This window comes from Gigantopelta aegis, chromosome 3, assembly GCF_016097555.1.
Source record: "Gigantopelta aegis isolate Gae_Host chromosome 3, Gae_host_genome, whole genome shotgun sequence".
NCBI lineage: Eukaryota > Metazoa > Mollusca > Gastropoda > Neomphalida > Peltospiridae > Gigantopelta > Gigantopelta aegis.
In genome coordinates, this window is record NC_054701.1 from 37,154,401 (window position 1) to 37,167,160 (window position 12,760).

The 12,760-nt window shown below is 35.1% G+C and overlaps 1 protein-coding gene across 1 annotated transcript in view; it reads left to right on the forward strand.

Annotated features, from left to right (window-relative positions):
• Positions 1-12,760, forward strand: part of LOC121367979 (3-methyl-2-oxobutanoate dehydrogenase [lipoamide] kinase, mitochondrial-like) — a 46,888-nt gene that overhangs the window by 18,961 nt on the left and 15,167 nt on the right. The window contains exons 3-6 of the mRNA XM_041492453.1: positions 3,678-3,788; positions 8,787-8,834; positions 10,126-10,245; positions 11,312-11,410. Of these exons, the coding sequence (XP_041348387.1) occupies positions 3,678-3,788; positions 8,787-8,834; positions 10,126-10,245; positions 11,312-11,410 (378 nt within the window). The remainder of the gene's footprint in view (positions 1-3,677; positions 3,789-8,786; positions 8,835-10,125; positions 10,246-11,311; positions 11,411-12,760) is intronic.

Consider the following 12,760-nt stretch of genomic DNA (forward strand, 5'->3'; position numbering starts at 1 on the left):
CCACATACTAGATGATAACCATGTCACCTGTATCGACTTCGCTGAGATCGCATAGGGCAAAAAGTATGTAATTTTGTGCCGGCTTCCATTTTGACTTTTTTATAGAATATTCTACAAGAGGGGTGAAAGGATATGACTTAATCTAACAACCGTTGAATGTAATAACATGTTATGATATAAATGCAAATGTTATGACATCATATTATTTTATTATTATTAATATTTGATTGTTTAAAGATACCACTAGAGATCATTGATTTTATATTAATATTTTAGAGTCTTTCACCACTCTATAAGAGTATTCCATAAAAAACCAAAATGGCAGACAGCAGAAAATTGCATGTATTTTGCCCTAAACTGGCTGTAACGAGAACAGACATCGATATGTTATGTTAAAACCTGTTTAAAAAAGCACAAAACACGCATTATTTTAAAACATTTTAATAACAAAATACGCATTATTTTAATAACAAGGACAACAACAATGCCATATATAGCATACAACAAGCATTTTTTAAATGTAAACTGAAGCAAATGGACCTTTTAATATTTCATCAGCATAGATGTAAACATGACACGTCAATGGATATTACAGAGGCCAATTTCGCAAATTTGCAAAAAAGCGGTCCCCCCCCCCACACACACACACACACACCAAAGCACTTTATAACTAATATGTCCTATCGACAATATCATTGTGTAGGCTAGTCTTTGTACTTATTAATATAAAATACATCAGGCCCGTAGGAACTGGGATGGTGTGAGGGGAGGGGTTCTTTAAACTATTGCACATAATAACATATACATATAAATGGTGTTTATGGTTGATAAAGGGTTACAAATTGATAATCTATATCTGATTTGCAACTAGAGTCACGTAAACAAATTTATTCATTATTCACAAACATAAACATGAGGGCGAAACGACCCTGTATAGAGGGCGAAACGACCCGGTATGGGGGCGAAACGACATGGGGCGATCGGGAATAAGGGCGAAACGACCTGATACCCTAACATCAGGGTCATAATAGATACATGTACGGTTGGAAGCTGGAGGGGCATGTTTGTGTTGGTGTTCATGCATCATTAATTTCCTTTTCACATATTGTTGTTACTCAAAATAAGATATTAAACGTTAAACAGTCTACTAACACATATTCATGTCATAAGTATATGTAATTATTTCCAAACATGCGTATATGTGTACCATCTGATAATAGTCATACAACAACAACAACAATCTAAAAGAATGTTGTTGACTTGCAGCAACTTGGCTCAACCTTAAAAAGAACCAATGTTCTTTCAAAATAACATCACACATGACCATGAGTAGGTCACAGTAGGTGCAGCAGGGAGAATGCAGTGCAATAACCTGCCTTTGTTTATGATACATGTCATTGTTATGTGTTTGTTTATACATGTAATAAGTGGTATATATGTAACAGGAAATTCATTGGATCTTATGGTGTATTAAATATTATATACTATAATTCTTGTTGAAAAATAAAAATAAATTAAGTTAAATCATGAGCAATTCACAGACATCTGCACTATTATGTAGGCTACATGTAGTTTTCATTTTAAATGGAGGTAACTTTTGGAAAACTCTACCATTTACAAATATTTTAAAGGTTATTCTTTTTGTTACTTAAGAAGTTATTATTATTTTTTAAAGAGTTAGTATCTGAATTAAAAAAATTGCTCACTAGAGTTTGAAAAAGAAAATTAATGGAAAAATGCATATAAAAGATCCCTTATTTATTATATTCTATATGGGTAGGCCTTATGCAGCTGCATATTTCCTGTCTTACTTTAAGACCTAACTGTCATAATCTTGTTTGACATCAAACAACTGTAATTTAAAATGTGCTGTAGTGTCATTGAACGAATATTCCATTCCTTTCTAGAATAGTTTGTCCCGTTAACCGGTAGTGTAGTTGTTTTTATCAGTACCCTTCTGGTTTATCATATGGAATTACAGATCAAGTTTGACTTTCATGGTTATTGGCCCTTTTTTGACATAGTTATGACCTTTGAATGCAGAGATAAGAATGTTTGTTACATCCAGTAGGGACATGTTGTAGGATGCTTGTTGTTTTTGTGATCAGCATGATGAGTGTTGTAACTGAACTTCATTTGTTCCCTCTTATTATAGGCAAAACTGGAGGAACTGATAGGGTAATGAGGTAGCAATATTTAATAATATTGCAATTTGAATGTGTTATCAAGTGTTACATTAAAAGCATTTACTGTAGATCATTAGGGTATAATACAATGCAGGCTGTGAATTTAGCTGGATTCTGGGCTTCTGCGATTTGTAGATATCAGGTCAGAAGTGTATGCTTATGAAATTGACTCCCAAAATATCTGTAATATTTCATTTTATGATTCTGGCAGAGTTAAAAAAAACAAATCCCCACATTCAATGCCTGCCATGCCAGTTTAAATCATTATTCATGTTCCTAATCAGTAAAATACTCGCCATTGCGACTAAAAACATTCCCTGGCGTCTAAAAAATAAAATCACATTCGCCAGTTGGCGACTGTCCAATAATTTTACTTTAATCTGTAAACAAAACTGGACATCGAAAAACACTGTGGACCAGTAGCAATTTATCTTCCGTAAAACGTGTTTTCTATCGGTAATTTGTTTGAAAAATCAAAGTTTGAGACATGTTAATTGGACTATGAATAATGATTTTTCAGTATTCAAGAGTAAATACGGTGACATTACGTGGGAGGTAATACTTCGTTATGTTATCTCCCTTAACTTGAATATCAAGCGTTTGGAAATAATTCGGTCTCAGTTCAGTTTTGGACCAAGTCAGTCATGTCCCATTTAGAGCCAGGTTTTATTTATGTATTAAAATGACATTGTTGAGCCATTGTATGTCTTTACTTGTCTGTTTGAAACTCAAACATTAATTATTTTAAATGTCAACTTGTATATGTGTTATGCTGTGCTCCAATCGTCTTGTGCTTATCGTGATAATGGGTCCCTCCACGATAACGCGTCTCCAATCGTGAATGTCGTTTTAATCACGTCGGAAGTCATGTTCACCAGTGGAGGATGTTTCTATTTTCATGACTCGACTTTAGTCAGCTTTAAAGATACAACTATTTACAAAACAGTATTTATGGATTTACAAGGCAGTATGTAACGCAAATAAATATTATTTAAACCAAAAGTAAGGTAGCCGATTGGTAACTACTAGTAACACGTTGAAGCCTGGTAGATATTATCACTATGCTTTTATTTAACTTTTAATGAGTACTGCAATTTAAATGCATATTTTAGCAGTGCCATTAAAACAGTAATTCGCTTAAATTCGTTTAATACAAGTATTGGGTACCGAATTTGATAATGATAGTTAATAGTCATTCACTGTTTTAGTGGAACCGGACACAAACAGTAACTTGTAATTACTATTTAACAACTAGGAATCACCTCTTCACGAGTTCATGCGAATGCAGTCCTAATAACAATTACGGCATTAGTAATGTGCTGTAAAATGGCAGATGAATCAATTTAATTACAAGTATATATTAGCTGGCTACTAAATATAAGTGGCTGGCAACTAAAATATTATACTTTACTGGCCAGGGAAGAGTAAATTTGAACTTGCTTTGTTGAGCACTGCTAATCATTTATATTAATTAATGTTTTTTCTTTTTAGCGTAGTGCCCAGTATTTGCACAAAGAGCTGCCAGTTCGTATTGCGCATCGAATTGCAGGCTTCCGCAATCTACCATTTATTGTTGGTTGTAACCCAATCATTCTGCAAGTGGTGAGTTCCTGTACTATTATGGTTACTAGTAATTACAGCAATATTCATCTGTCATTCTACCATTATATAATTACACTGAAACCTATCTAAAGTGGACCCTGATAAAACCACAATCTTTTCAAAACTGGCCAAGTTTCATGGTCCCAAATTTTCTAAATTCTAAAGTACTCCCCTCCCTGTAAACACTAGATCCTGTCTAAATCTGATAAATATTAGGTTCCCAGTGTGATCTGCTTTAGATGGGTTTCGCTGTATATGTTATTAATCAAATCCAAGTTGTTTGACAAGTGCCATTGTTAGCCAGTATAATTAATCAGTAATGATGTGGGGATTTATAGTTGCCAAAAGTAGCACACACAGATGTCACACATGTTTAATGGTCTGTAGTTGATGGCTTGGTGTGACCAACAGGAATATTATTAATAAAGTTAGTTATGGCATTATGAAAAACCTTTTTTGTTTTCTTTATATTGTTTTTGTATGCTAAAGCATTAAAATTAGTATCAGACTTTCTTTTTTGAAACTCCCAGAAGAATGAAAAAATCGTACCCCTCAAAGTAGTCTTAGATGGGAAAGGCTTAGAAAAACAACAATCCTAAATATGTTTGTGTCTCAAATAGTCTGGGCGAGATAGCCCCAAAACAGGGCTAACCCTCCAAAAAATATACCAAAGCTGTATTTGGTACCATTTGAAGCTGAATTTTATGCAGTTTAACATACTCGGAGCCTCACTCTGAGTCTATTGGGGAAATTATTTTATGTTAATTTATGTATTGCGGTAAAATACGGGGAAATTTATGAACGCCCAAATTAGGTAATTTTGAAGATATACTTCCTTTTAAAGTACTTATTAGCTTATAAGTGGTTATAATAAAGAAGCCATCATCATGTCAGAGTCTGGTCTCAGCGTTGCTTTCGAAACGGTATTTGGAAAGGTTGTGGTAACACACATTCTCACTGGGAAAGCAATTGCAGGGGCTCTCAGAGCATTTTTCATGTTGGAGTCTGTTAACTTCAAACTTGTCTTAGTTTTTCCCAGCAACGATCACTATTGAATCAGGTGAAACTGAGTTTGATGCTGGTAGTGAAGAAGATTATTCGCACAATGACAGCGAGTCAGACATGAATGATGATGGTGCCAGCGATTATGAGAGCGATGACGTAGGAGACGATGATGATGACAGGAGTAAGAATCTCGTTAGTATGGGGAACAGTACCCTGAAGCCACTATCTTATGTGGAAGTTGAGAAGATAGACTTACTGTGTGGTGCCATCAAAGAAGACTATCAAGGTGGACTAGAAGAGATCACCAAGTCGTTAGAACTGAAGAACTTGGGAGAAAACCTTGGCAAACTGAAGGAAGAGTTGGGAAAATCGTCTCATACAGCCAAATTATGGATACAATGCCTCGGCATTTCAGCATCATCAAAGAATTCATTCGCGCAGAGAGGACGGTAATTGGAATCTGCATCTGCAAACAGTTGGCAAGATGATCAATCTATTTGCAGCAGCTGGGCATGTGCACTATGCCAAGTCTACAAAGATGTACCTGCAGCAGATTCTTCAATTGAATACAGACTATCCATGGGTGTATGAAAGTTTCCATGAGCATGGATATCATACTGTGTGCCGGAGTAATAGATATTGGGCAGGGTTATGGACCGACCTTATCATCGAACAGGTCTTGATGCGATCCTTGAAAAGTCGAGGGGGTCTAACACGGGGGCGAGGAGTAACAGAGTCAGTACGCACTACCTTGATCAACAGCATGCACCGATGTGCTGCAATCCACAATGCGATGAGTGCACTCACAAAGATGGAACACAGAACGAGTGAACAGCACGTAGATCTAAGCACGAGTCGGAGATCACGAGATTGGTCGGATATGAAAAAGTTGGCTGTGTGGTTCGGAAACCACAATCCATTTGACCCTGACGTCCCGACCCTGAAAAGTCTCTCAACTGGTTTAACTGCTGGGGAGAATGACGGCATCAGTTGTGACGATGCCGAAGCAATTGGAGCTAAGATACAGCAGAAGCTAGATGGAGTGTGCTTTGAAGATGCCTCAATTAGTAGAAAATACCAAGTATGCACGCTTGAATGGTTACAAAAAGGGAGTGAAAGTGGACAAAAAGGTGGTGCACATTGACGCACTTGTACTGTTCGTCAAGATCGAGAAGTCCAAATCAACAACTTCAACTATGAGTTCACACCAGAGCCCACTGCCCTTTTCAAAAATGGGTTCATGAGAAAAACACGAAAGTCGGAATTACACAAGTTTACTTAAGCAATTACTTCGTGTTAAAAAGCCAAATGCTGAGTGTTGTGTTGTGGACGGTGATGCAGCTCCCACCAATCTCCATGGGTTCTGCAATGCGCCTACAATGATCTGGCTTCTCACTTCATCAAACACATTGTTTCACATTGTACGGCAGCTACGAAATATACGTGGTCTTCGATGGTTACAACTTTGATCGTTCGATAAAAACAAATGAACAGCAACAACGTCAAACTAGTGGTAGGGTGGCTGCTAATGTTACAATCACCATAGATGGAAGCACGCACGTGTCAACAAAGGGTGAGTTCCTTCGTAATAGCTCCAATAAAAGTCAATTGATCAAGCTACTATGTCAGAGACTGACTGAGTGCCGTATTGCAAACTCTCAAAGTGAGAGATGCTAATGCTCTCATTGTCAAAACTGCGATTGATCTTGCCAAAACTGGAAAATCTGTAGTTGTGACAAGTGATGACACTGACGTATGTATTATGTTGATGAAACATGTGAAAACAACTATGGAAAATGTGTTCTATACAACATCAATAAAAGAGCGTGCTAGAGAAATGGCCTGTAATGCATCAAGAATCAAAGCAGTGTCGATGTGGTGGAATATTCAAACCCTCGTGGACAAGTTGCCGATTCCTTCAGAACTTATCCTGTTAGCTGATGCCTGGGGAGGCTGTGACACAACGTCTGCTACCTATGGCAAAGGGAAGCTCAAGATCCTGCAAACACTGAAGTCTGATATTATTCAGTAAGCTGGTTCTTGCTTTGCAAACTTAGATGCCACTCAAGAACAAATTGGCACTGCGAGCAACACCCTTATGCTAAGTGTCTACAATGGAAAAGTGGATGATACGCTCACAACATTGCTCATGCTGACTGGCATTTGATGGTACTGGGCAAGTAAAAGCTAACACCGGAAGCTCTGACCCCAACTGGGCGTGCAGTATACTTCCATGCACTCAGGGTGCATCTTCAGGTATGTCAATGGGCCAAGCTGAACCTAGAATACCTAGATCCGACTGAGTGGGGATGGAGATTCGAGAATAATCTCCTCCTTCCAATCAAGATTGACATTGATGCTGCGCCAGAGTTTATTCTTTATGTTGTGTGTTAAGCTGCAAATCAACATCAATGGTGTGTAGCTGCAAGAAAAATGGACTTGCATGTGTCCCTGCATGCAGTGATTGCCGGGGTGTCTCTTGCAACAACGTTTCTGCTGACCAAACAGACGTCATCTTGGAAGGTGATGCACTCGAAAATGTGTAAACTGGCTTGCTTTGTTCGTGGATCCTTATTGGAATTTCAATTAAAAGCCTTTCCTTTTATACAGTGCAGACTCTATATAACATTGATGCTGTGTCCTTACATTGTAGACATTGTATTTAGAAGCCTTATACAAACCGTCTTAAACCGAATACCATTATATCGTACGATGTTACATTTAGTCCCCCGTGATTCAGGAAATAGTCATGTGAGCAGCATATTTTCAACTTATTAAGGTTTAAGGCACTACTAATGTATAGTTTCATACTATAGGCACCTATACCTGTAAGAGTTGGTAATAAATTTTTGTTAGTGAAGTTCCATGTTACTCACTTTTCTCATTCTTTATGGCCCTCCACTACCCCTGAAACAAATCCAATTAAAAAAAATCCCCAACAACCTCAGCGTGAGGCTCCTAATATATCAATCTACATATGATATGGCATCAGTGAGCCAAAAATCAGCTTTGGTATATTTTTTGGAAGGTCAAACCCTATCTCGCCCAGACTAAAATGATATAGGTTTATAACATTACATATATCATTTCATAGATTGATGTCATTGCACTTGCCTTAGTTACTTCTTCAGTGATAGATATATGCAGAATTGTTTACTAGTCCACTGAACAAATACATCTTGAAATATATTTGTTCGCCAATATTTTCACTTGTCTAAATACCTGGTAAATGGTTTATTTTATTTAAGTATCAGGATGGGATTGCTCAAAATGAAACTGCACTGAATTTTTTTATTTGTCCACTGGACAACCACGAGGCACATTTTGATTGTCCGAATAGAGTTTTCACTTGTCGGGGACAAACGGACAAGTGCTTATTTTGAATACTGTTCTTAATCCATTCTCTAATTCTATTTTTTCCACCATCCCATACAATGCCCAATGACTAGTATATTAAAGACTGTGGAGTGTGTTGTCTGTCTGTTTGAAAATGCATATAAAAGATCTGTTATAGGTGGCTAATGGATGAATGTAGTGGTTTTCCTCAAAGATTATATGTCTGAATTATTTTCTTTTTTTTATAGCCAATGAATCAATAAATCAATGTGTTCTAGTGGTGTTTTAAAACAAAACAGACTTTCATCTTTTATATAGAAGTAAAGTATATCCATAATATTCATCTGTATAGAAGAGAGTGAGGGACTGGATGTGGCCAAATAATAGATTGCTTGACGGACTGGACACATTTGAAATTATCTTTATTTACAAAGTGCTTTTTAGAGCAGGATCTTAAATGATATAAGATAATTACAAGTACCTGTTACTGTGTGTATGTGAATATGTTGTGTTTGTTTGCCATGGAAGAAAAGGTGAATAACCTACAACTGTTTTGATGGTAATTTTTATTTTATGCTGAAACTTATTTACTTGTGTTACACTATTCAATAGGTTCATACACAAACATACTTAATTACATTTTGTGCTTTGTTTCAGCATGAACTATATATTCGGGCATTTCATATCTTGTCAGAATTTCCACCTGTAAGTATATTAATGCATACTTTCTATAAATCATGAACTCGGTGCTAGTAAGATATTAATGTGACAAATATGACTGATGTACCAGTGCAATAATTACTAGATCCATTATATTTTTAACCAATAATACCACTACCTCCACCACCCTCTCTTCTGAAACAAAAAGACAAACAGCAAAATAAAAGTCAGTACAACAGACGTATGCATTTAAAAATAAAAGTAATATTTCTTTTCCAGAAAATGTAAAGTGTTATGGAGAAGAAATGGAGGAAATTACTACCAATTAACAAAACATGGCTTGCTTTCACTGCCCTGTCAAAGCGAATCCCAACTTTTTGTTAATAAAACTAAAACTAAAATGGCTCAGCATTTCTTTTGAAGTTGCATTTGTCACACTCCTTAATAAAAATATGAATTTTTGTATGTACCTGTTCCAATGCAATAATATCATAACACATTATTTTCCTGATTTATAGTATTGGTTATATTTAAATAGTATATAAAAATTAACACCAATGCCTGAAGAGTTTTCTCCCTTTTGTGAAGGTGCTATTCATATTCTGCCTGCATGTTAATTTGTTAAACCTGCAGTTGATCTTTTAAATTACTCCATAATTAGTACATTTCTTAAAGCCATAGACCAAAGTTATTTGACAGTATAATTTTTAAAAAACTATCAGTGTTATAGCTTTTTCAGTTAACTTACACATCAATTAAACAATTTTATTTTGTGTTTTTAGTCATCATGGTGTTTGTAGTACATGTAGCTCTAAATTAATACCGGCCTCGGTGGCGGCGTGGCAGGCCATCGGTCTACAGGCTGGTACGTACTGGGTTCGGATCCCAATCGAGGCATGGGATTTTTAATCCAGATACCGACTCCAAACCCTGAGTGAGTGCTCCGCAAGGCTCAATGGGTAGGTGTAAACCACTTGCACCGACCAGTGATCCATAACTGGTTCAACAAAGGCCATGGTTTGTGCTATCCTGCCTATGGGAAGTGCAAATAAAAGATCCTTTGCTGCTAATCGGAAGAGTAGCCCATGTAGTGGCGACAGCGGGTTTCCTCTCAAAATCTGTGTGGTCCTTAACCATATGTCTGAAGCCATATAACCGTAAATAAAATGTGTTGAGTGCATCATTAAATAAAACATTTCTTTCTTTTTCTTTCTCTAAATTAATCTTATGTGAAAAAAATTTGGTATCTACCTCAAAACCCAGGGTCAGCAGCATTCAGTGGTTGCTGATAATTTAACTATACAGCAGTACAAACATTTATAGTCTTGCCTTTCAGGTAACTGACTTTGAAACTGATGCAAAGTACTCTGAAACTCTACGTAATCTGCTTGACGACCATAAAGATGTGGTCACTCTCTTGGCAGAAGGATTCAGGGAGTCCAAAAAACACATCAAGGTTTGTGAAGCTTAGTAATAAATGTGTATTCTAAGCTATTCTTTAAATAAATAAATAAAAATTGTTATCTGTGACATAATGGACTTTCCAAAAATGGAGAAAAACAGAATTGACCCAACTTTGAAATCGAAATTGATGAAATCTGAGATGAATTATGCCAATATATCTGAAAAATGAATGACAGAAAAATCATCCTTTCTAATAATAATAATGGTAGACACATTAATACTAAAATAAAATATTTTCGTTAACCTTTCCTTCCTTTATTATTAGTCTTCTGCTTAACATAAATGAAACAATATGTAATCAGAATAAATATATATATGAGTTGTCATTTTTTGTGTGATTTATCTATGTATAACAGTCACAAATTGTAACTAAACTTGTTACTGTTATACATTGATAAATTAATAAAAAATAACCAAACAATGTTGATAATTACAAACAACACAACTTATTCAGTTGTTTAGTTAAAAATACACATACATGTAAATCTGTTTCTAATGTCCTTTTCATGACCGGTTTTACGTAATGACTTAATTTTTGGGGGTTTATAAAAAAAAACATTCAGGTTTTTTGTGATGTTTAATTAGAATTGAGTAAGTTATGGTTGCTTGTAAATTACTTCAAACTTTTAAATGGCATGTGACTCCTTTTCTTGTAAGAGAGGAAGTAAAAATAGAATGTGAAGCTTCCTTCAATGTGATGAATCTATTGTACTAAACATGAGAATTTATCATCTGAAATGCAACCATCAATATGTTTTCAACATGGATTTGATGGGAAATAACTGTCATGACAATCAGATATTAATGTAACTGGATTTTTTTCTTTTCTTTTAGGTTTTTTTTTATTCTACAGCAAAATTGCTAACCAGAATGAATAATTCATATCTTTGAATACTGGACTAGACAAATAATGAGTTCTATTTTGGTTTTAATTTATCTGATTCAGATACGATTCTAGATTTGAATACAGTAGATAGTTTAATATTGCACCGTATGTTGGGAGTGCAAGGATCTTCAACATTTATGAATTATTCATGTTTCTGTCATTTTGCTTTCAGGACCCTAACCTTATCAAAGTTTTTCTTGATAAGACTTTGACATCTCGCCTTGGTATACGCATGCTGGCTGAACATCATTTGTCATTGCATGACGAAAAGGTGAGCCGATTTTTATGAATGATTTATATAAAATAAAATAAAAAATCACATGATTCTGTTGTTTTGAAGACATGTTTGTTTTTAATAAATTATAATACTGTTTTTTTGTTTAAACCTGAAAACTTCTAATTGTTTGACCAAGGTAATATTTAGTTTTGATAAAGGCAGCCAAATTGTATTATTATTACTGGGAACATATACTTTAGACGGTACAAATTTTATGAAGGACAAATAACCATAGGCAAAAATATATTATCTTTTACTGAAATGCAAAAATGGTAAGTGTTATTGGCTGTATTATGATTGTATTCCCTAATGTTAATATCACTTTTATGTTAAGCATTATCTCCCTTTGATCTTTATATATCTAGAATTTGTTCCAAGTGTTAAGTCTAAAATATTAGTTTTGTACTCCTTAGTAACACACATATATGTCAGATAGGTTCCATTATACATATACTTGTATCATAAATCAAAATAATTACAGAATTATTTGTAATTATATACAAAATACAGAAATATTTGCTAAACTGTCATTAATATCCATTGTAATCTTAAAGTTAATCTTAAAGTTAAGAGTTCATATCCAGGATAAGATTTTTGTTTTGTTTTAAATCTTAAGACTAAACTACAGTGTATATTTTGTTGTATTTTTCTAAGTGGATTGACATGATAATCTCATTCAATAAACTAACATTCAAGAGGTGTCATTAAAACATTCATGCATTCTGTGTTACATGTGGAATGTGGCTCAGAGTTTGCTCCCTTGCTATGTCATAGGATTGAATCCCCACTTGTAAATTAAATGTTTTTTTCTTTTTCACCATTATTCCATGACTGGTATATCAAAGGCCAATGATGTATGTATGTATAGCAATATAGTTTGTGATGTCCTGATTGGGGCAAGGTACACATAAAATCCCTTTCTGTTTGGTAAAAAAATCCCTTTCTGTTTGGTAAAAAATCCCTTTCTGTTGTTTGGTAAAAGTTGTTCATATGGTGGTGGCAGATGGGTTTTTTCTCTGTTTGTACCAGGGGTTACAGTAACCATTCAGTAATAAGAAGTAGAGGTTTTAGATATAAAATCCTATTCCGTACATATAAATGCTCCCATGGTGGATGGGAGGATACTGTTTGCTAGATGCTGATGTGTCGTCATATGAATATTTCTTCCCTTTCCTTTCCATGCCTGCTACAGTTATCTTCATTACATATGATATAACGCCAAAATACTTTATTTATGTGGATGTTGACCATTTGAAAATACATTACCTTCTACATGGTGATAATGTCTGCCTTATTTATAAAAGGGGATGGCATGGAGTGGGATAAATATAGTTCATTTATAAT